Raw genomic sequence first — 24,526 nt, forward strand, 5'->3', positions numbered from 1 at the left:
GTATAGGACAGTGCAACGTCTGTACCTGTAGCTCGTGTAAGTTAATATAATAATTACCTACTCCTTAAAAATTAATTTTGTAGTGAAACTTCTTCTGGCGCGGTTGAGATTAAAATTTGAAGGTCGCGTCATGGCAATGCCGTCACGTCATGGAGTAAGGGACGATTTTGGTATGTTTGAATCTTGTCAAAGAAGTTTCACTTTCACTATAAGCACTATAAGCATCTAATTACGAGATCAAAGAGGTTTTTGGGTTATGACTTGTTTTGACGCAAATGACCTGTGTCCTATTTTGTGTAATCACTTAAATACCCTAAGATATGTTTGAAAATACCTACATATTAAAAAAAACAATGATTCAACAAACAAAAGATATAGTTCTTCACAATGTTCTTCATAACTACACAACTCACCTGGTTTTACCGAATTTCTCCCCAAATATTCTAGTGTTAAATAGTTGTTCGGATAGAAATCTTAATAAACATATTAACGTAACGGCACCAGTCTTGTACAGATTAAGGAAAAATTTGAAGTTTTTTGCAAATTTCTCGTAGGTTTTTTAACTTTATTGGATATTGTTTAGTTATACCTTTAGTTCAATGTTAGTTTAACGTAACCAATGTTAGAAAAAAGATTACAATGCATAAATAATGAAGTTATTTATAAATTAAAAAACCAATTTTTTGCACCAGTGTTGGACAGTGAAAAATCTAATGATGGACACCCAGTTTTGGACAACATCCAGTTATGAACACTCATTTATGGACTGTACCTAATGTCGTTTCTCCAGTTATTTACACTTGGAGAAGACTTATAGTTATCAATAGAATCTTGAAAATGATGATTGGAATACAATAAATCGGGGATGTATTCATAAAAAATAGTACTTATTGATTATTTTGCATACTTATAATATTTAAAACAGTCTTAATATCCATTTTCTAGGCAAAAAATGGACAAATGAATCGTTAAATACGAGTTATGTCCGTTAAGAAACACCAATATGGTTTTTTTTTCTCAATAAGTCAGGGATGAAAAATATAACTAAAAAAAGTACTGCCATTCCATCCATTTTGGGACTTCTTCTTCTTCGTCATATCACTCTAGGGGGGTAGATGTTACCCGCGTCACGATGTTCCGCCATATCTCTCTGTTTCCTGGCATTCCGCTACATTCGTGAAGTGAATCGCCAATCTGAATCCGCCAGCAGCCTTAATCTGATCGGTCCATCGATATGGATTTCAAATTGTAGCAGGAGGCAAAAAGCTTTTTTTAAACTGTTGTCAAGATGGTGTGGATGAAATTTAAGCGTGTGTGCTATATGGTGGTGGAATTTAGCAGCAGACAACGATCCAAACAGTTCAGCAGAGAACTCTCCATGATAGATGCGTTACAATACGCTTAGGTATGCGACTTCTCTACGCAGTGATAGAGAATGAAGCCGAGAACGAGTCGCACAGCACATAATGACCCATTGTTCTAAAATATATTCTTCATGTTTAGATAGATATTATGTTGTTGGACCCATTATTGTAATTTTAACAAAAAATATCAATGTCCATTATAGGAACTAAAGCAAATCCAGTCATGGACAATTGTTGTACAATATTGGAACCCTTTGTTTGAAATGGTCGTGATAGGTATATTATTAATCAGAAAGAAAAGACAATACAGAAAAGCGCATGTAATTAATACCTTTAAAAAAAGTTTATTTTCGACATATGTCCATAAATGGATATATCTATAAAATTAAATCCAGTTATGGACACTGATGAATTTTATTTAAACAACATAATCTATCATGATACTAAATCGTGTAATATTTCGTACACTTAACTACTATAAATAAAAGTAATATCAAATTTTGCTGACATTTATACAAAAATTCTTATAACCAAAATTGTGTCCTCACTTCCTTAAGGGCTTGGTCTAGTAGTGTAAACAAATGCATCCTGTCATCCTATATGTAAATAATACAAATGTACTAAGGGAAAGTTGCTCCACTTAATTTTTAAAAATTAAATCATTCGTATAATTTAATATTCGTAATAAGTACCAAAAATGACAATTTGAAACAATTTTCGTGAAAATTACACCGGGTGATTTTTTTTTATCAGTACACAAAATTTGCGAATACTTTCTATTGATATCTTCAACTTCATGTTTATATAACTGATCAACTTTTACAAAGAAATTTGGACGAAATATAAAAAAAAATAAGCTTTCCATACAAAATGCATAACTCTATACATTTTTTTCGACCTAAGTTTCTTAGTGAAAGTTGTTCAGTTTAACTAATAAAACGGATAAAAAAATTTTGTATTTAATAAAAAAAATGTAATGTTTGTGTTAAAAAATTATAAAATAGAAAAATACGCAAATGAAAACAAAAGATATTTATTTCTGACTAGCTTCCGCCCGCGACTCCGTCCGCGCGGATGTCAGTCTTCGCGTCTTCTACAGATTTATTATATTATGTATAATATATAGATTTATATTGATAAACCTAATAAATCTTTTGCTAGCATTCTAATGCTTTATCAGTTGCACTGGATTTATCTCTTTTTTTTCAATCGCTTGAATGATATAGGATAGGTCCTTGATGGGCATCGAATGCTGAAGTCTCGAATCAATCAATTCTGACAGTAGGCAATTTATGTAAAATCTTGATAATGGTCCATCATTTTATTTTGCCTAAACGTTACATACTTTTTTATATATTCTATTTTTAACGAATGATTCACTCCAGTCCAAACAGCAAATAAGCAGACTTCTGCTTCTGCAACGTTTAGTTGTCCCTGAATTTGGAAAAAATAGTCATGATTCTTATCTATGACAAAAGTGTTATTTTTTGCATTGTATTTCAAATATTAAATTTTTTTTAACCGCATCTTCCGCATTCATGTCTTTTGCCGGAATTAGACATTTAACTTCTACTAGTCCCATTTTCCCTTTTTGATATGGGAGTGTATAAAGTAAATTTTTTAGATATTTCTCGTTATACTTATAAAAAGTTATTATTGTCATTTTGCTCATTAGGTAAAGTAATTTCGATATCAGTTTTAAGTTTTTTGATACCTGCAATAATAATGTCATAATCGCCTGCACATACTTATCGATACAATCCACCATCCCTGTATACAATCCACCATCCACATTCATAATGTTTTCCTGTCCTCCTCTCCTTTACGCTGTTCACCGATACATTTTAAATGAGTAAATCTGCTACCACTGAAGGATGTTTCATTGTGATCAGCAAATTTTCACCACTGTTGTCGATTATTTGTTTTTCATTTTTAATCAGCAATTGGGAATCATCAGTTTTGTTTTTTGCAGATTGGTGATGTACCCTAACAATACGTCGAAAAGGGAAAGCATCAACGAATTATCGTTTTCGTCCTCTTTTTTTATTCTTCGCGTCTCTGTTACTTCTGTTTGATTAGTTCTCAACCCCACTGAATTTTCTATGTTATTGTGATCTTCCATTACATCTGAGTTTTGATGATGTGATGATAATCCATTCGTTTTAATATTGGTACTTAGAGTTGGTAGACTAAACTAGAAATGGTGGACTAAATTTGTCAGCGCGTCTGTAAGATCAGAATATAAAACCAACATCCTGTATTTAAGTTACAAAATTAATAATCAAACAACATGCCGCTACGTTGAAAATGACTAGAAGAAAAAATTAAAACACCTCTGATCAATTTTGGAGTAAACAAATCATTTTCCCCGTATGGGGATTTCCCCGGATGAACTTGGGAAGTTCAAGTTCTCAATACAAGTTTATATTATATTTCGTATTTCTCAAACGAAAAATAAACATTTTTGGAACTTCAAAAAAATTATATTATAAGAAAATTTATGAGCTTACTTTAGTTTTACTGACACTTCCCCTTCACTGACACCCCGTAAAATAAAGAAATTGTTGCCAATCACCTTTGCAATCTATTTGGTTTCATTAACTTTATGTTCGAAGATAATTTTTTTTCTAGTAGTTACACGCGTATTTTTTTTTCGTTTATTTTCCATATCGAAATCAAATGTTTAAAAATACGAATATTTGCACAAAACTAAGATAAAAATAATCAATTAACAAAAATATTAAATTTAATGAGGTAGAGCAACTTTCACTTCGGTATGAAGGAAAATCGAGCGTAGAGCACACGTCAGAACGCTCCGGCCCAAAGAGCGCGACTAAAGAAATTCGCTAGGATTTTTCCTTATTATTTTAAATATTTTTTTAATATTTAAAGAATTATCAAAATAAAAAATAATTTTTTTTTAAAGGATTAATACTCATTGGTCTTCAATCAACTCGAATAAATTAATGGAAAAAATAACTTTTAGCAGTATTTATCAATAGATTTTGTAAGGCAAAAAATGGGAAATTTAATGAATTTATAACGTTCTAATTAAGAAAATCATAAGTTTTTCGGCAATTGTATTCAGCAGTTTTTAATAACGACTATATAAGGATAATAATGCGCTGATCAGATTGTGTAAATTGTAATCGGTTGCAACGTAGTGAGTGCACAAACTTAGCTCGAAATGTCTTTGGCGGAAAGAGACTTATCTTGAAGGACTGATTAAGGTAACATAAAGTAACTTTATAAATGTGAAAAAAATCACGCGCATTGCGTATATAACACTAATTGATAAACAAGAAAAAAAAATTCAGTTTATCATTTCATTAGCCGGAAAAAAATTGTCAAATAACTTGTTGAAAACGCAATTTTGCTAGACTGCAGCCTTAAGGATTTTCTTAGTAAAAACTGTTTTTTTCGAAATGAGTCGCAGCATCTAAACATAACGTTCTGCCATCTTCAAACATTTTGGCCGAATAAGATGAAATGTCGTATTTTGATAGCTTATGAACCAAACTTTTATTTTAAGTATTGCCAAATGATATAACGTTAATTTTGGTCTTAATATTTAAATTTAATATTTATTTTGTCCATTACTGGATGCTTGTCCACGACTGGTGCCGTTACCTTACTATTAAAAAAAAATCATCCGATGTTTCACCCACTTAGTTCTCATTACCGAGACATTTTTTAGTATTTATATTTTATTACTATCGAGCTATCGCTTTTTCTTGATCTCTAACCATATATCCATTCATTGAGATCGATTCAGTTCAAATCGTAACATTTTTCTCACAGAATTTTTTAAAATGTTAAAAATTCTGTGAAAGTTGTTCTATGACGAAAAGTTCGATCCGTCGAATGTGGAATTTACACATAGATAATGAACCTTGTTTATCAAACAATTAAAATGGATAGAGATTAATATTCTGATAACAATTTTATTTCTAATAGATTTCACAAGCATTTGAAATTAAAAATTAAAGCAAAAAAAGGGATACCTAATTATTATAATTAAATGTAACTAGCTGTCCCGGCAAATGTTGGTCTGCCGTACTTTTGTCACATAGGGGTAGTGAAATGAAGATAAGGATGGTTGCCGATTCTCAATTGAACATACAAAATTCATGAGAATCAGTTCAGCCGTTTCGGAGGAGTATGGTAACTATAACATGGTGACACGAGAATTTTATAGCAGTGGTTTAGAAGTCAAAGCGTAACAGACCGACAAGCTTTCTCATTTCATCATCATCATCAATCTATTATTCCTTGTGCTAGGACACGAGCCACCCGCAAAGGATCAGGAAAATTTATAAATAAATATTATGTATATGCTTATACATAGTAGGTAGGTACCTATATCACTACATAGTATAAAACAAAGTCGCTTTCCCTGTCCCTATGTCCCTATATCCCTATGTCCCTTTGTACGCTTAAATCTTTGAAACTACGCAACGGATTTTGATGCGGTTTTTTTTAATAGATAAGAGTGATTCAAGAGGAAGGTTTATATGTAATAACATCCATAATAACATCCATTAAATAGTGGAGAAGTACTGTTATTTTTGAGGTTTCTAATGTGATGTCGTAAATAATTACATTTTTTCCGCTTATATTGCAAACGCAGGCTAAACCCTACGAGTTTTATCAAAATAATGTACTACTATTGTACACATTGAAAAGGTCTACAGAAAAATCCGCGATGGTATATGTCTATCTCTTATGGATAACCCACAATAACTTTTTTTTGTCATTTACTTTTTACGACAAATAATGGCTAATTTTCGAAGCGATTTTAACCAATACAGCATTAACATCCTTAACCAATTAAATACCTTGAATACATTGTTCATTTAATATAGATCTATATGGCCCTTTACACCGTATGATTTAAGTGAATATTTTCGAAGATTTAAAAATTGCGGGACGTACCGTTTGCGGCGGTACCGGCCGGCCGCGCATTGCACCCGTGCGAAGCCGGGGCAGGTCGCTAGTTATATTATAACTAGCTGCTCCGCGCGGTTTCACCCTCGTGGCTCCACTCCTGTTGCCCGTAGCGTGATGAAATATAGCCTATAACCTTCCTCGATAAATGGGCTATCTAACACCGAAAGAATTTTTCAAATCGGATCAGTAGTTCCCGAGATTAGTGCGTTCAAACAAACAAACAAACAAACAAACTCTTCAGCTTTATAATATTAGTATAGATAACTAGCTTACCGCCCGCGGCTTCGCCCACTTTGTCTAAAACCACAGACTAATAATAATATACTACGTATACAACTAAAACCTAATAAATTATATACCCACTAAAACCTTCCTCTTGAATCACTTTATCTATTAAAAAAACCGCATCAAAATCCGTTGCGTAGTTTTAAAGATTTAAGCATACAAAGGGACATAGGGACAGAGAAAGCGACTTTGTTTTATACTATGTAGTGTTAAATATACACTATAACTTATAAGCACTACCTTTCAAATAAAGATTATCATCAAATTGGGTTACCCAGGCGAAAGTATTGAGGTAAGAGTAATTGTTGAATTGAGAATCTCCTCCTTTTTTGAAGTCGGTTGAAAGAAGCCTTCACAATGTTTTTTGTAATTGATCACAGCGCCATCTGAATTCTGAATTTTATAACTTGTTCCACATTGACATCTTGCGTTTATATCATAGATAATGTAAATATTTATTATCTGTGCAGAACAGAATCAGAACTTTAAATTTTGAGTAATAAAATAAAATAGCTATATTAATATAAATATAAATATATATATTAATATAAATATTATAATTATATATATTAATATAAATAGCCTTCATTATAAAACATATAAATTGATGATATTTGAAATGCAAAACTACATTACTATTACAATTGAAATAATAAGATATCTTGACTAATGAGAATAAAATCGATTTTCCTGATTTCATTGTTCAACTGGTATACCAATATTGAAGATTCATTCACCAGGAGAAAGCTATTTATTCCTGCCGTTTTTGTCCTTATTGGAAAGATCGGAGAATCGGACAACATTTATTATTCATAGCCGTAAATGATAAGAGTGAGGCAGAATGTTTGCCAGGACAGCTAGTATGAATGTAAAAAACATCTAATAAAACAAGCAGTAACAAAATAAAATAAACAGTATTTATAGCAAAATTTATTAAAATAACTTCATTAAATAAATAATATTTACAACATGTATATCATTCAAGTCTATGGTAAAATTTACATACCCTTCATAATATAATTTAAAGCCAAAAAGTAAGGTGCTAAGTGCTGGAATTAATAATTTGTATATAGACATTAATTGCAAATAAACACTTTTGTGCCTCTCGACAACAATAAAGTTTATAAAACATCAAAACATTTTTTTCTTCATAGCTGTGTATCGCTCAGTGTACTCATTATATCCTTCCACTGAAGCTAGTTGCTTAGCTTCAAAAAGATTTCCATCTAGGTTAATAGTGTGTATTTTTGAATCTCGTAGTAGACTAGGCTGTATTGCATCAAGACACAAACAATTTTCTTCCAATCTCAATATTTTTAGCCTCGGTGCTTGATGCAAATCTTGAGCGAGGCGTGAAATCTCATTTTGACTCAAATTAAGCTCAGCTGCATAAAAATTTACCATCCCAGTCGGTATTTCAACAATCTTATTGTTTGAAATATCAACAACCTCTAAATTTTTTAACCCAAGTAGTTGTACAGGAAACATTTTAAACTTGTTGTTGCTCAAATAAATTTGTTTTAAATTTGCTAATTGTGAAAAGGAATCAGGAAGTTTTGCTATGCTATTAGTAGCAACGTTTAACATTTCTAATTTTTTCAGATTAGATAATGAGTTGGGTATGTCGTGAATTGAATTAGTATTCAAGTTTAGCTGTTTTAATAATTTCAGCTTACCAATATCATCTGAAATGCTTGAAATTTTATTTTTTGATAAATCCAAATTTCTAAGATGCTCTGATAAGTTAAGGACTTCTTCAGGTATTTCTTTGAGTCTGTGATTAGAAATTTGTAGAACACCTGTCTTAGATGCAGTTTCATAATGTTGTTTTAAACCAGAGTTTCCCATCAAAAAGTTGTTTCTTCGGCTATTCCACTTATTTAATCCGTAAGACTACGTGTTAGTCGTCATATAAATTATTAGTTATATTAAAAGAACAAACTAACAATATGACAAATAAGTATTACAATCCACAAAAGAAGAAAGTAAATTATAATAACATGTATTCAGCAAAGAGTGTATTCAGTATTTTGACGAGATTTTTAGACCACAATTTTGACGCATAAATTAGAATTGTAATTTGTCAAAGTCAAACGTCAAAATGTCACCAGACACCACAGAGTAGAGCTTCGCGATCTAAGTTCGCGTAGACTAATAGCACAGAATACATAATAGTAGATTACCACAGTAGATTACTCTATCAAAAATATTTATATAGTACAGGAGCTTCACTTTAAGTTTTAACTCAAAAAAAAATCGCAAGGTTTGAGGAAGATAAAAATAAATTCACATATTGATACTTTCAGCAAGCTTTCAGGCTACATAACGACAAGTTAAATGGTGCAGACGTGGTGCAGACCTTTTCATCCCGCGTTTACATAATTGCGAACAGCGAATAGCGAATAACGTATTCAAAACGCGGTAAATTGCATTATTTAAAATATGTTTATATATTCGTTATTCGTTATTCGTTATTCGCGAATAAAATGCGGCGAAGAAAATGACTTTAGTCATTATCTAATTCTTTCATAATATTATTAAGTATGTACTCAGTTTGATAAAAACTTTGAATTACATATATCTTTGAAAAAGTATTTAAAAAATATTAAAATAAATGTATTATTAATCAATAAATAAAATAATACAATAAATTATAAAAATTCACAAAAATTTATACACAGATTTATCATTCTTTATTATCTATAATATTAAAAGGGCTATAAAAAATTTTTTTATCTGTTTTGAAATGTATTCGATTTTCTTATTTCTATCATCTGTGGTTGTACATATCCGAAATAGGAATTTCATTTTTATTAGAATTTAAACAAATTATTCTCTTTGAGGATGTATTTTTTATAAAAAAATTAATTTAGGTAGTATAATGTTTTGGAAATATAAAGTGATTAAATTGGTATACATATTCATTCATTATTTGCAATAAATTTATTGTTTTACCGCGGGAAAACTACTCGACGTTTGACTACTATAATGGCCGCAGCAGCGCCAATGCTTGTAGTGTTTGTTCCTTAAAAATGAAAATAGTATTAAAATAAAAGTGTACTCGCTACATCTATTGCAAATTTCAAAGTTTGGAAATGGACATTAATGCTGGTAAGTCTCTAATTGTCTGCATGCCTGATTATTTGAAAAAATGACAAATTGAAATAGTTCAATGAAAGCAGTCTATATCCCAAAGAGTTCCAACTTTTTCGATCCCCGGTAGCTAACATTTGGGAGGAATGATTGTACAAAATACAAAAATACTCTGAAATCAGTAATAACTTTTTAAATACAATCGTTTAAACGTGCTAAAGCTATCCAAATATAATTTGTTTGTTTCATATCTATCATGAATCGAAATCAGACAATAAAGAATAGAACCGTTTTCTTTTATAAATTGTTAGATTCATAAATCGCTTATTTCCGTAAAGTTCATTAACATTAATAACTAATATGTTCTCAATATTGAAGTATCAGCTGCTCAATAATGTTTTTCTAAAGTATACTACTAATGCTTCCAATAATAGTGTAATTAATCAGTCAGTTTACCTTGTTATCAAATATAAATAGTTGAGTAAGAAAGAGTAATGTATATTATTGTAAAATTATTTAAAAAATGTATTTTTTATTCTGGCATTCCAATGGATTTAATTACTTAAATGTGAGTATTTTACAATAATTACTGCTCCATTCAATTAGATACTAAAGCCATTTTGTGTTCTTAGCAAATTATTTGGCTCTTATGTCTGTATAGAATAAAATAAACTTAACAATATAAATTTACAAATACTTCAAGTGGTCAAATCTCTTTGGAACAATTGGATATTTTTTACACTTATAGAAAAAAATATCAATATCTAATCGATTTTAGTTTGAATTCAACTCCAATTATATTTTAATGTTTTATATTATCTCTCTGTTTTTCCATTTATGTATTTTTTCGTTTTTTGGTCATAATTTATAGTGTAATTATTGACACTACCTAGTAAATTAATAACTAAAATTTTATTCAATAATTAGATACCATTGAATTAAAACTAAATACCATAAATTAATAATAAGCATGACTTATCACCTCAGCTTTTCCTGTCTACATTAATGAGCAACAAAGTTGTTCCCTGCATATTATAGATGTAACCTTTGAATGGTGTCCTCTTATGTTAATTGCACCTTTTTTTAGATTTCAAATGTATTTTATTATCGAATGTCAATAATCAATGATATTATAAGTACAAAGGTGAATATAGGTAATAGGCTAAAAGAAAAGCTCTAGAAATAACACATTGAAATGTGGCCAATTGTCCAGAAATTATTTCAGGTGTCTCCTTTTCACACATTAATTGAATCATCATGTGTGTTGGGGTGACATTTTTGAAGATCAAATGTTCTATTAGGTAACCTATCCACACCATTTTGCTTATAATAATATCATTGTCTATATTGGCCCTTATTATAGATTTATTTACTGATTTCAGAAATGTATTCTAGCTGTGTCATAAATGACTGTATATTTGCTGAAAATAGCTAAAAAATATATATTCATGTGTTCACATAATGTAACACATTTGTGTTAAACAACTTAAAATTATATAGGCTTCTTAATTTTATGGATTTATCTAAAAGATTGATATAGTTTCTTTACTTAAATAAAGCAAGATTTATGATACACCATGTCGCGGCTGGGCTGTTTTTGACATATTAAGTATGGATATTTTTATCATTTGTTTCCTGGCTCCAGCACGGATCGTCCCAATCACGGTGTAGCGTGAATTAAGCTTAAATATATCACAGAAAATACAAATGACTTTGATGTTCTGTCAATTTCTCCAGGAAACTAAATTTGGTTCTTGACCTTTTGACTGCACAATCCCTTTCAAATAGTTTAATAATGACATATGTCTTGTCTAGGTATCTTTTCTATAATTGATTTAAAATAAAACATGATATAGTCACATTTATGATAATATATTTACTGTTTAAAATACAGCCTTTTCCGAACTTAAAAAATCAACTTATAATTTTAAACTATTTTTTTTTACTTTTTAAGAGGTTTCAGCACAGATATCCCTAATCAACGCCTTGTTGAGCGACTTTGACAAAACAATAACGCCAAGTCCAGATAAAAAGAATGAGAAAAAAGAAGAAGAAACACAGAATGCAATGCCAGACTCTACGACCAACACGGAAAAGAGTAATGCCAATCCATTCCACTGTGGTGATGATGTGCTTGTACCTAACAAAGATGGCAGATATTATTTAGGTATGTTTTACTAACTTAATTAATATAAAAATAATACATTTGAATATCAAAACAGATTTTTGGTTTTGCTTTACTTTGATTGAAAGAATCTAATTTTATAATATGCTTTGCTTCACTTTACTAGTAGCAACATTTAATTAGCATCTGATGATCCAATATGTGTATTATAGATAATTCATACTTCAGTGCTGTTGTAATGATATTTACATGTGCAATTCAATACTTTCGTTTATATCTTCTCATTCATAATTAATTGACCATTGTGTTGGCTGGAATAGCACCCACCAACGAGATTACAATACCAAAATGAAGAAATATCATGATCCATTTGAAATATCAACCCAACCTTTAAGGGGAATTCAGTTTACAAAAACACATACAGAAGAATAATTATGTTTATTGAGATACAGTCATACCATGAGATACAGATACAGTCTTTGTACAAAAATATATTTCATGAATAGAACCCAACTATTGATTCCATTAGTTTAAAAAAAATCCTCCAATCATTCTACCACACAAGTATAACTAACAGTTAACCAACCCTATAATTGACGCGGTGTTCGCCCACAGGAACAATAGTAGAGCTGAGCACAAGCAACGACAATGACTCGTGCGAGGTGGGCACTGGGGTGGCACGTTGCCTGGTCAAGTTCGGGGACGGCACGCACGCGTGGGCGCCGGTGGCGACGCTGAAGCTGCTGAGCGCGCCGCCCGCGGACGACGGCCGCATCATGTGCGTGGTGTGCAAGCGGCGGGAGCCCGCGTGCGGCCCGGCCGCTAACGCGATCGTAGCGTGTGACATGTGCGGCAGGGGGTACCACGCCAAGTGCCACTCGCCGCCTGTCGAGGCTTGGATCAGCGGTGAGCTTTTAACTATGTAGTTTAGCAACATTGAGGTAATATTACTACATATGGAGGAGACACCACGAACAAAATCTGTGCGCCATTTTTTTGCTCTAAGTTTTAAAAATTATTATCTAGTTAGGTGAAAGTTATTCCTTTGCACTTTTCCGTATCATTTGTGCAATATCGTAACACACACGAAGGCATATTTGATGCGTTTCACTTTAAAACAAATAAAAAATGAGCGTGCAGTTACGCCATATGGCGTATGTTGAGCGGAACATAAGTGATGTAGGACCTACATTGTAGGCGGTGTCGTCTCCATATGTATATCTCAATGTTAAGCAATGACAAAAAAAGGATAACGATAATGACATGTTCTATTTACTGGAACTACAGTCAACCATGCGAGAACAATAAATGCATGTTTGTTTTTAAATTAAAAACCTCACGAAACAACGTAAATTTCTCTCTAGTTCAAAACTTTAAATACTAATATCACAATAATTTATAAATTTTTGAAGATCAGAAAAAATTTGATCACGAGTAGGATTCGACCCTGCCACTTTCGCCAACGCATTTGATGCTATAAAACTAAAATATCAAGCACAACAATTTTATCTCTACTCAGTAGTATGTTTCACGTTAATTTTGAAGCCTCTTAAAAGGAAATTTAAATATAAACAAATTTCTAGGAGCATCATGGAACTGCAAGCGATGCGTAGACCAACGGTACCGAGTGGCGGCGGCGGAGAACAGGGCGTTGAAGCGGTCGGACCTGTTTCGGTTTAAGGGCGGCCAGCAGCGGCGGCAGCAGCAAGAACTTATCCCACCCTGTGATGTGAGATTTTTTAACTAATACCATACACCTGACACAAAAAATTTAATGAATTAGCAATCAATTCAGCAACTGTGTCAATTCCTACAAATTGTCTTTTATCCAGATTTGAACAAAAGTTAATTCATTCTATGTGAAATATTATTACACATTCTTGAATATAGAATTGTATTTGCTAATGCATTTGACTAAACTTGACTGACCGGTTGGCTTGGTTGGTAGTGGCCCTGAGAGAGGTTGTGGGTTCGATTCCCACCCGGGGCAAATATTTGTATGATGAACATAGATGTTTGCTCTGTGTCTGGGTGTTATTTATCTATATAAGTATTTATTTAAAATTATTTATTATGTACTAGCGGTCCGCCCCGGCTTCGCCCGTGGTACATGTTTACGTTTTCTCTACATAAGAACCATCCTCGTACTTCAAGGAATATAATAAAAAAAGAATTATCGAAATCGGTTCAGCCGTTCTCGAGTTATGCGCTTACCAACACATTTTGCGATTCATTTTTATATATAAGATGTTTATCAGCCATCTGATTTCCATAACACAAGCGAAAGCTTAGTATGGGATCAGATCGTGCCGTGTGTGAAAATTTTCCTGAAATATAAAGAAATATAAAAAATCATAGCCATTAAAATATGTATTTAGAATAAGTTGCTGTTTATATCCTGTATTTACTACAAATCCTTGCCTATTCTTATACTTTAATTTTCTTATACAGACTGCATCCACCACATCTTCAGCTGCGTCAGACACAGGAAAGGATCTGGGTGAAGGTCATTGTTATTGCGACGAAAAAAGCGATTGGTTAGCACAGGCAAGTGAAATCTCATTTCCTTGAACTTATGGTGAAATTATACACGCATTACATGAAATAAATTATTTCAGATGTTATTATGTTGTCGATGTGCCCGCTGGTTTCACCAAAGATGCGTTTCGAGTTTACAATATCCATTGTATGCAGGTGATAAGTAAGTATTTATATAATCTAAAATCTAAATATTCCCCATGTGATGTTCTGCAATATTACTTAAAAAAAGAGCGTGTGCACACACGTCACGTGTCAGAAGTGAAACTTCTGTGGCAAGATTCAAAGATACCACAATCGTCGCCTTACTCCACGACGTGACGATATTGCTATGACGCGACCTTGAAATTTTACTCTCAACGCGCCTAAAGAAGCTTCACTTAAAAAAAACCATCTTATCATCTTAAATATTGTTAAAACCTAATAAATAACTATAATACTATAGTGATCCTAAAATAATTCAGTTTTATCAGTCCATTTCTACCAATTCAATTTAAAACGTTGAATACAATTTTTATCATTTAAAAAGCAAACTTAAGAAAGTTTCTTGATTGTTTTCCTCTACGTCTATTTACATCCTTTGTGATGTTGTTTTCTTTTATTGGTGAAGCCAGTCACACTATATCAAAATATTGAACTATGCTCCTATTGAAATTGATATTTTGGTTTTTATGGCATTCAAATGCTTTATAAATATAAATTTATAAAGAATAGAAAAAATTCGATCACGAGGCGGGACTCGAACCCGCATCACGAGTGGCTGAGTTGGTCAGGCATCCGCCCCGAAATGGCGAGAAAGGATGCGGGTTCGAGTCCCGCCTCGTGATCGAATTTTTTATATTTATAAATTTATATGCTCTTATTCCCTTCTATTAAAATGAACATCAATTTCAGGTTAATTAAGATAATATTACTACGTATGGAGGAGACACCACGAATAAAATCTGTGCGCCATTTTTTTGCTCTAACTATGTTTTAAAAATGATTATCTAGTTAGGTACTTACCGATAAAAGTTATTCCTTATGCACTTTTCCGTATTATTTGTATTATTTGTGCAATATCGTAACATACACGAAGGCATATTTGATGCGTTTCACTTTAAAACAAATAAAAAATGAGCGTGCAGTTACGCCATATGGCGTATGTTGAGCGGAACATAAGTGATGTAGGCGGTGTCGTCTCCAATCTATATCTCAATGATTATTTATAAATTTATATGCTCCTATTCCCTTCTATTAAAATTCCACCCATTTCAGGTTGTATATATTCTCATGTGCAAACTGCAACGGCGGCGAGGAGTTCTTACGGCGGCTGGAGTTGTGCTGGCTGGACCTAGCTCACCTTGCGCTATACAACCTGACGCACTATAACGCGCCGAATTACTTCGACCTGGATACCGTTATAATGCCCTATATCATGGACAATTGGCACGCGCTGCAACTGCCGGAGAAGGTAAATAATAAGGATAACTAATTAATAAAAATTGACGGGGGAGGGCTTTTATTTCATTTCGTTTGATAATGTTATACACAATTTGTCTGAGAACTTTTTTTGTTGTATAAATTTATAAAGAATAGAAAAAATTCGATCACGAGGCGGGACTCGAACCCGCATCCTTCGCGCCATTCCGGGGCGGATGCCTGACCAATTCAGCCACTCGTGATCCGCCAGAGCAATCGAATTTATTCTATTCTTTCAGTTTTATGTGTCTAAGGGACACACCGCGCGCCATCTATTGAGGTGATAAGCAAACATCTCAACCAATATGAAACACTTTTCAGTGAATACAATATTGTAACGATGGAGCACAACCTTTTTTGTTGAAATTAATATTTTTGGATTTATGGCATTCAAATACTTAAATATAAATTTATAAATAATAGAAAAATATATTCCTTCATATAACAAAAAAAAATAGAATATTTTGACGTGACAACGTCTTATAATTCGATAGAGCCGTATCGTAAGAAAAAACATGACTCATGCGGCGTTACCTCGCTCTGAGTGCTCTATCGCTCCATGTAAGGCTTGAAGTGCAAGCGAGAGCGCGGAACGAGCGACAAAGAAGCACAATCGGTCGTTGTCACGTTCTACTATCGTCAGTAAACCGACTTTACAGACAACCAATTTTTTTTTTGTTATATGAAGGAATGAAAAAAATAAAATAAACATCTTGTATCCATTCAAATTTTTTTTATTTTGTTATAAGTTGGCAACACTCGTAATATATAATTGTAGTACAAAAACGTGTCGCTTAAAACCCCTTCCAGACGACACAATTTTTCGTCCAATTTGACTAGATTGGCAATCAAATTGGGTCGTCTAGACGGAAATATGAAATTCAAGGTCATTGGGTGGTCGGGATCGGCCGATTTGCGATTGCCTTGGGATTGCCCGATCAAATTGGGTGGTGTGGACGCTAATTGGCCAATTTTTACTTGTAATCTCTTCCTGATGCTAATTATTTAAGCGTTACTATTAAATTATTAATCTCTCCTCAGGACTAACGGCTTCTATCATAACAGTGTCTTGTTTAGTAATGTATGGGCTTACTAGAGATACTTAATAATTCATTAAAAGTGTCATGGTCCATCCGCATAAAATTTGTGAAATCGACACTGTCCATAGTTCTCACTTCTCTAACAATATTTATATGACTTAGGCGATTTCTTTTAAGCAACCATTCTTTGCTCCATATCCTTTTTCTTTTTCTTTCTACTAAATTTGTAGTTACAGCCATAATCAGCCCCAATTTTTGTTTTTTACTAAGAGGCATGTTGCAAAATAAAAGTCCAGTCAGTAACGGCAACGGAGCAGAACTAAGAGCGTATACGCACTATGCGGGTAACCGCATTGCGGGTAGCCGTCCGGCTGACCGCAAACAGAATTATGTACGTAATATTCATTTCTATGCGCACTGTGCGGTCTGCGGTAGCCGCATCGCAGTGCGCATAGAAATGAATATTACGTACATAATTGTGCTTGCGGTCAGCCGGACGGCTACCCGCATAGTGCGTATACGGCATACGCTCTTAATTGGCGATTTAATTGTGTACGTGTGGATAGACGATCAAATTGGGCCCGATTCAATCGGCAATTAAATCGGCTGATTAAATTGTGTCATCTGGAAGGGGTTTTAATGACTACGCTCGTTATAATAACTTGTTTTGGAAATTAAGTTATAATTGGCTGGAAAGAAGAAGAAAAAATGTCCTCTGTCAGTTATTATAATGACACTGTCTTTATTTTTCATATAGATGTGGCGAACTCCAGTGAACGAAAGAAGGGAGAAGATTCTAACAGCTCTAACGTCGTCTCGGAAAAGATTTAAGTGCGGGAGAGAGATGAAGAAACGCGCAACTATATGGGGCTTGCGATTGCGCCGGCCGCCGCCACCGCCCATGCAATTATCGGCTTTGGAACAAGTAATTATTCAAATTAACTCTTTATTGGTAAATTAACTTCTAGCTTTCCGCCCACGTCTAAAACTTGACAAATTAAAATACTAAAACCTTCTTCTAGAACTCTTATCTTTTAAGTGAAATCCTATCAAAATATGTTGCCTAATTTTTAAGATCTAAGCATACAGACACAGATGGTTGAAAACACGTTTTGTTTTATACTATGTAGTGATTAGCTAATGCTTTATCTAACTATTCATTATCTTAGTTAGGTTATTTTAATGTAATTTGATAAATTTCAATCTTTTAGGTTAAGAAAGGTGTGTCATTGACTGACGAAATGGTCCGAGAGTATGCTCCAAAGCTCAGATTTTTACCCCGACTTCCCTCACCACAGACTGTCACATCTCTAGATGATTGGTAAGTATTTTGTGATACATTACCTGTTTCAATGTTGTTTTACTTGTTTAAGGAATATAATGTAATTGTTTTTCTTGTTCTAGTTCGCTACCCTCCAGTAGTAACAACGAAAAGAGTTCCTATAAAAATAATCAACATATGATAGTACCAGTAGATGGACATTGGCTAAATTTAATGATGGGAAAACGGTTTCACGAAAATCTCAGTTCGAATTCAGAAAATGACTCCATTAGTTCCTACGAATCTATAAAAAATTGCGAACGAGACGAGCAGCCCTCCCCCCCTATTTGCACTTCAACGGAAACAAAAGCCGACACCAAAGATGATAATTTAGAAAAAATGTCCGAAATAAATGAGTCTGAATCGAATGAGGCGAAGTCCACATGCGAAGAACAACCACTGCCATCCTTAGATACGTCGTTAGCTCCGTGCCCAGTTAAATTAGATAAAATATCCAAAGATATTAGTGATGACATTAATGGAGACAAAAGTGACTCCTGTACTATAAATATTAACTCTCATTCTACTAGGATAGCGACAATGAACCTCGAGGTGTCCAAGTTATCGACGAAGAATATCATTGAACATTCCAAAATCATGTCACTCCAGCACATGGACCGCATCCCGCCGTATAGCGGTAGTTTGATCCATGAGGTGGACTCTTCGGGAGACGAAACGTCGAGTAGAGGCACATTAGATGCTATAATTCCGCCCTTAAAAGATTTTCAGGGCAAAAATAACCCTTTTTTAATGCAAAATTCTTATTCGTCCAAGACACCATTTGCATCTAATATGAATGTGTATAATAGACAAAATGGTAAATTAAGTCAATACCACTCGAGATTTTCACTGCCAAATCAGTTGAATCCGTTATTTGGGCCAGTAGTGAGGCCCACGAAGCGAAAGTTGAGCGAAAAGGATATTGTTATAGGCCCCAATGGGGAGGTTAAGCGGAGAAAATATAGACGGCCTAAAAAACATTTACAGCTACAGGTAATTTGCTATTGAATCGTAATTTATCATTATCATGTAAATTTATAATTTAATTAGATAATTATTCTGTAACTTCTTTATTTATCCCTGTAATGCCACATATTCTGGTTTTACATAGAAATATAACGTTTTCAAACATTACAAGTTTATTTCGTCTTTCTCGTCAACTACTTTTTTATTTCATCTATTATTTTGTTCTGACCAAACAAATGATTTCCAGCTGAACAAATCCTGTCCACTGCCAGACGATATATCAAAGACTGTCGTGACCCCGACGGACAACGGGGACGCGCCACCGAGCACGCATAACATAAGCAACGTGAACTTTCACGGTAGAAGACTGAGACAGAGGCAAGAGAAGAACTACTACGAGAACGCGCGGCGGAACACGGGCGGCGCCAGCAACAACAGCGTGAAGAGCCTGCAGCTCAGCCCGCACAAGGCGGGCGGCTCCGAGCAGCAGCTGTCGGCGCTCAAGTCCCGCGTGCAGTCGTACTTCCGCGCGGGACAGACCTTCCGCGTGCTCGCGCGCCGCCTCGCGCCCGGCCTGCCGCCCGCCTACCTCATCGAGTGGGACTCCGCCACCTCATAGTCGACTTATGAATTTATTTAATTATACATATTGATGTAATAATATATAAGTGCTTGTCTGTAGATTAATTTAGGTGTACAGTATGATCGAGGAATGTGATATATTATTATTCCAGCGATATCTTGCTTTTTATTATCCCTGCCCTAATTTCTTCTTTCAAAGTATTTCATTACTTAAAAATGTTATAATGTATATTTAATTTTAATGAGGAATGTGTTTTGCAAAGGTTTTGCATCATTACAAAATAATCGCACGTCAATGAACTACTAGACCGATTTCTTAAATTCTCACCAAAGTAAAAGTTATTAAGTAGTGAGTAGGCTTACGAGCGCCGTCAAGTGTTATTTATTTTAATCTGAGTGTATCACACAGTGATTCACAAATGCCTACTATTTATTTCGTAAATAAAACAAACATATTTAGATAACAATAGAGTATTACAGGAGATCGTAGATTCATAGGTTCTTCCCTGTCTCTGTTCCTGATTTAACTAAAAAGGAAACATTACCCGATAGATCTCTATATTATATCTGGCGAAACTTAAAAAAGCGTACTAAGTAACTAACACTTCAAAGCAAACTACATATAGATTTTCCAAATAAGATATTATGATATAAATTGTTGGTAAATTACAAAAATGTTTAAAAAAAAGTGTAATTAGATATTCTATACTCTGTCCATTATGGCGCAGTTTCATTAATCGATAGGGCCCGCATGCGGGGTGCGAGAGATTTCTGGAACGCGTGCCATAGGGCCAGCATTCGGGGAACCGTTTTCATTAGTCGATAGGGCCCGCATGCGGGGTGTAGGGAGAACCTCCATTTTCCAAGCTGTATATTGACCGATGAATTTCATTGGTCGGTATCAAGCATGCGGGGAACTTGTTTTCATTGGTTGTTATCACGCCTGCGGGGACTCCCCGTATGCTGTATACCGAACGAGTTAACGACTAATGAAACTGCGCCATTATATTATTTGCTTTTTGACAGCTTCACGCCTATGAAGGATTGCTGTGCATACAAATAATATTGTACTACATGAACAGGCCCCGCCCACTTAGTGATGTCTACACAGAATTATTCAATGATAGTTCGATAGATTATAATAATCGATAGAAATACTCTGTAAAATATATCCGATACAGAAAAACTTTTCTATTATGTTATGTAATTTAAACATAGACACAACCAAATTTTAAGATAGAAACCAATAAATAATAAAATATTAGTTTAGTTTTAGCAAAAAATGCATAGATTATTATTAAATATCTCATTAGTACGTTTACGTTGTAATTATTATTTACGTACCTGATTCCATTTATGATAATATTTTGAATTTATAATCAGAATGGTATCACAATCGATAATCTTTTGGACATCACTTCTGGTATCACCCGTCGAGCTGTCAATTCTTATAGTGGACAGAGTATATATGGCAACACGAAGTGTCAAAGAAAAACCCGCATAGTTCCCGTTCCCGGGGGATTTCCGGGATAAAGCCCATCCTATGTTCCGGGGTAAAAAGTAGCCTATGTCCTTTCTCAGGTATCAAAATATTTATATACCAAATTTCATGCAAATTGGTTCAGTAGTTAAGGCGTTATTGAGTAACAGACAGACAGACAGAGTTACTTTCGCATTTATAATATTAGTATGGATGCAATCTTGTAAAACATGGTCTAAAACCAACCTTCTAAAATAAATGCGGAAATGTACGGGTGATATATGACAATTGACAACCTATAATGTGGAGTGCACGCGAGCGAAGCTGCAGGCGGACACCAGCTGTGTCCTGTCTACCCTCATCAAATTCAATAGAGCATTTTTATTTAAGAGCGAACAACAGGTCGCCTGATGATAATTGTCACCGCTAATGAACATTGTAATTTGCCAGCTAAGATCTTCATGGATTTTGGAAAGGGATTACACGAAACATATAAAGGGACTGCCAGATACATAGGTAACAAAAATTAACACAAAATAGTTTATTTAATTTGTCGATTAATTAAAGAAAAAATGAATGAATAGACTAAATGTGTTTGCAGTTCTTCAAATGTATCCTAGACGCACATTATAATTAATTTCATCAAGCTTTTTGTTTCATAGACTATAATATTAATTATTATACAAGAAAAAAGAAGTTCCAAGGATGTGAATGTCAATAATAATCAATAGGTATCCATGTTTTATCACTTACCTATGTGCTTGGCTTAAAGTTTTGCATGCATCGTAAAGTGCATCACACACGGTGAAGATAATGTAAAATATATAGGTTCTTAGAGCATATTTCCGATTATCGCTCGCCATACAAATCCTATGAGCCTTAACACACGACGAAGATAATATATATTTTACCTTCAATATCTTAAAATACCAAGCGATAAGCCATTAATATAGGCCGGGAGATACTGACACAAAATTTCGGGTCATTTGTAACAGGATGGCGGTTCTACAGGGGTCCTTAGTACGCAATGACAAAAAGAAAAATGATGGTCAGAACGCTGATACCGGATACCGATACTGTAATATTTTATACTAGCGGTCCGCCCCGGCTTCGCCCGTGGTACATAATATTTACGTTTTCTCTACATAAGAACCATCCTCGTACTTCAAGGAATATAATAAAAAAAGAATTAACGAAATCGGTTCAGCCGTTCTCAAGTTATGCGCTTACCAACACATTTTGGGATTCATTTTTATATTATAGAAGATTAGAGAATCTTAACATAAAATATTATAGTATCTTTACCGTGTGTGATGCGCTAAGTTTTATAATCAAAAGCTAGATATTGCTTATAGAATAAATAATCTCAGATTACTTTCTACAATCCTAACTGGCGCAATGAAGGTTGTTCCTCCATATTATAAACTCTTCAAGCGCAAACTAGGTACTGACCGGATTTTTATGATACTTGGCTGTAATCACAGGTAATGTAGCTTAAGTACTAAAATAAAAATAAAAATATGAAGCAACAGTATTGTGCATAAAAAAAAGGATTTTATTAAAATTTATTGACGTTTCGTCAGTTATCATCCCAGTTTGTGGCAATACTGGAACTTCTTATCGATAAGAAACTTTTAGTTTGAGATTTTCAAGTCCCCAATTAGGTTGTATATTATTTATACAAAGTAGGTAGCGCTTATCTTCGATGACTTATGGAACAGTAAAATTTTGGACTCGATGAATTAGTTTAAGAAAGGTTTCCTTTTTAGCCATCGAGTTTTCTATAATAAGTATATATTTTATTCTCAAAGTAATGTGTTGTCACTAGGGCATGCAGAACCGGATCCGGTTCCAAGTTTCTGAAACCCGGTTCCAAATCGAGCTCAGAACCGGGTAGAACCGGGTTACCCGGTTCTTTTATAATACTTCGGAAAAAATACGAAATTAAACAAATGTAACTGTAAAAGTACCTGATAGGCCTTTTATTTTACGCGGTTTGTGTCTTATTTGATTAAGGGCCGATTTTTCAATGCTTGGATAAAACTTATTCGTCGGATAATGTATAAAACTACCATTTTAAAAACGTATTCTAATTGCCCGTATTTGACAGTTTACGTAACATTTTAATATTATCGTGTAATACTTTATTGAACGGATAAGTTTTATCCAAGCATTGAAAAATCGGCCCTAAATTAATAAAGAAACAAAATTTCAATACTTCTCTTTATTTATCAGTCTTATAAAAGTACCTTGGCCCTTAGTCAAACGTCAGTATCGCCAAGGAATAGAAATTGCTAAAGCTAATTATTGACATAAGCTCATGATATTTTGGTAATGGTTCGGCCACACTACCAACGACGATGACGACCACGACCAAAATTCAAATCTTGCCAAAATTTATTCAAAATAAAATATTTAAATCTCCCGTCATTACGGTACTCGGAAAAAAATTAATTCGAGGTCAATTAATAAAAAAATAGTTTTTTTTGCGATTTTCGCCGAGACGGTAAGTTTATCAATTATCATACAATCACCTGGAACCAAAATTGTACATCATAAAATTATCTATAAAAAAGGTTAAATACATTTTTTCCTAGGAGCTAGTTACCGTTTCTATGAAAAACCTATTTTTTTATCCATTGATCTCGAAAAAATTGTTTTAATTGTGTTTTGCACAATTTATTTAATTTCGACTGGATGAAAATTTTGTTCGTGGTCGTCGTCGTCGTTGGTAGTGTGACCGAATCCTTAGGCAAAACATCATACGCTTATGTCAATTTGTATCGATAGCGTATTCTATTCCTTAGCGTTTTGACGGTTGTCTCGGCGCTCTTGTTATCATAATCTTATATATAAAAATGAATCGCAAAATGTGTTGGTAAGCGCATAACTCGAGAACGGCTGAACCGATTTCGATAATTCTTTTTTTATTATATTCCTTGAAGTACGAGGATGGTTTTTATGTAGAGAAAACGTAAATATGTACCACGGGCGAAGCCGGGGCGGACCGCTAGTATCACATAAAAACATGAAAAGTACCCAGCTGTAGGTTTTGAGTCCCACGCGAATGTCGAAATTTGCGAAAATTTTCAGCATTTACGGCTTTTGATGCGTTGGCTTGTGAGTTCGACTTTTTCACATAAAAGGGACCGAAGACTTGAGTATTCGATATAAATTTCAGCTTGATACCAAAAACAAAAACATGACTCGATCATTATATGAATCAGTAAAATTAACAGCTTTTCAAATTCACGAGAAATCTAATAAAAATATTTCTGTAGCCTAATTTTTGTCATTTTCGAAGCCTAATTTTTTTTGGCA

At 33.8% G+C, this 24,526-nt stretch overlaps 2 protein-coding genes across 5 annotated transcripts; one reads left to right on the plus strand and one right to left on the minus strand.

Moving 5' to 3' along the window:
- Positions 1-14: 14 nt before the first annotated feature.
- On the plus strand, positions 15-19,880 carry Pcl (polycomb protein Pcl). 4 transcript variants are annotated; one of them, XM_089714315.1, is made up of 11 exons: positions 15-36; positions 11,647-11,859; positions 12,433-12,723; positions 13,401-13,546; positions 14,269-14,364; positions 14,436-14,518; positions 15,613-15,808; positions 17,614-17,781; positions 18,068-18,177; positions 18,261-19,170; positions 19,391-19,880. In XM_089714315.1, the coding sequence occupies exons 2-11, from the start codon at positions 11,760-11,762 to the stop codon at positions 19,760-19,762; spliced, it is 2,472 nt and encodes an 823-aa protein (XP_089570441.1). In that variant the 5' UTR covers positions 15-36; positions 11,647-11,759; the 3' UTR covers positions 19,763-19,880. The 4 variants fall into 4 exon arrangements, with proteins under 4 accessions (XP_089570441.1, XP_089570438.1, XP_089570439.1 ...); XM_089714312.1 differs by lacking the exon at positions 15-36 and adding an exon at positions 9,380-9,710; XM_089714313.1 differs by lacking the exon at positions 15-36 and adding an exon at positions 9,380-9,710 and having other exon boundaries at positions 11,656-11,859.
- LOC149489636 (leucine-rich repeat-containing protein 57-like) lies at positions 7,510-8,689 on the minus strand. Its single transcript, XM_089714282.1, has one exon. It carries the CDS (start codon positions 8,445-8,447, stop codon positions 7,731-7,733), a length of 717 nt encoding a protein of 238 aa, XP_089570408.1. The 5' UTR covers positions 8,448-8,689; the 3' UTR covers positions 7,510-7,730.
- Positions 19,881-24,526: the final 4,646 nt, after the last annotated feature.

The sequence above is a fragment of the Colias philodice genome, chromosome 3 (assembly GCF_061535455.1).
Source record: "Colias philodice isolate Cphi_HAF_F1 chromosome 3, ilColPhil1 Martin Lab GWU primary, whole genome shotgun sequence".
NCBI classification, from domain to species: Eukaryota; Metazoa; Arthropoda; class Insecta; order Lepidoptera; family Pieridae; genus Colias; species Colias philodice.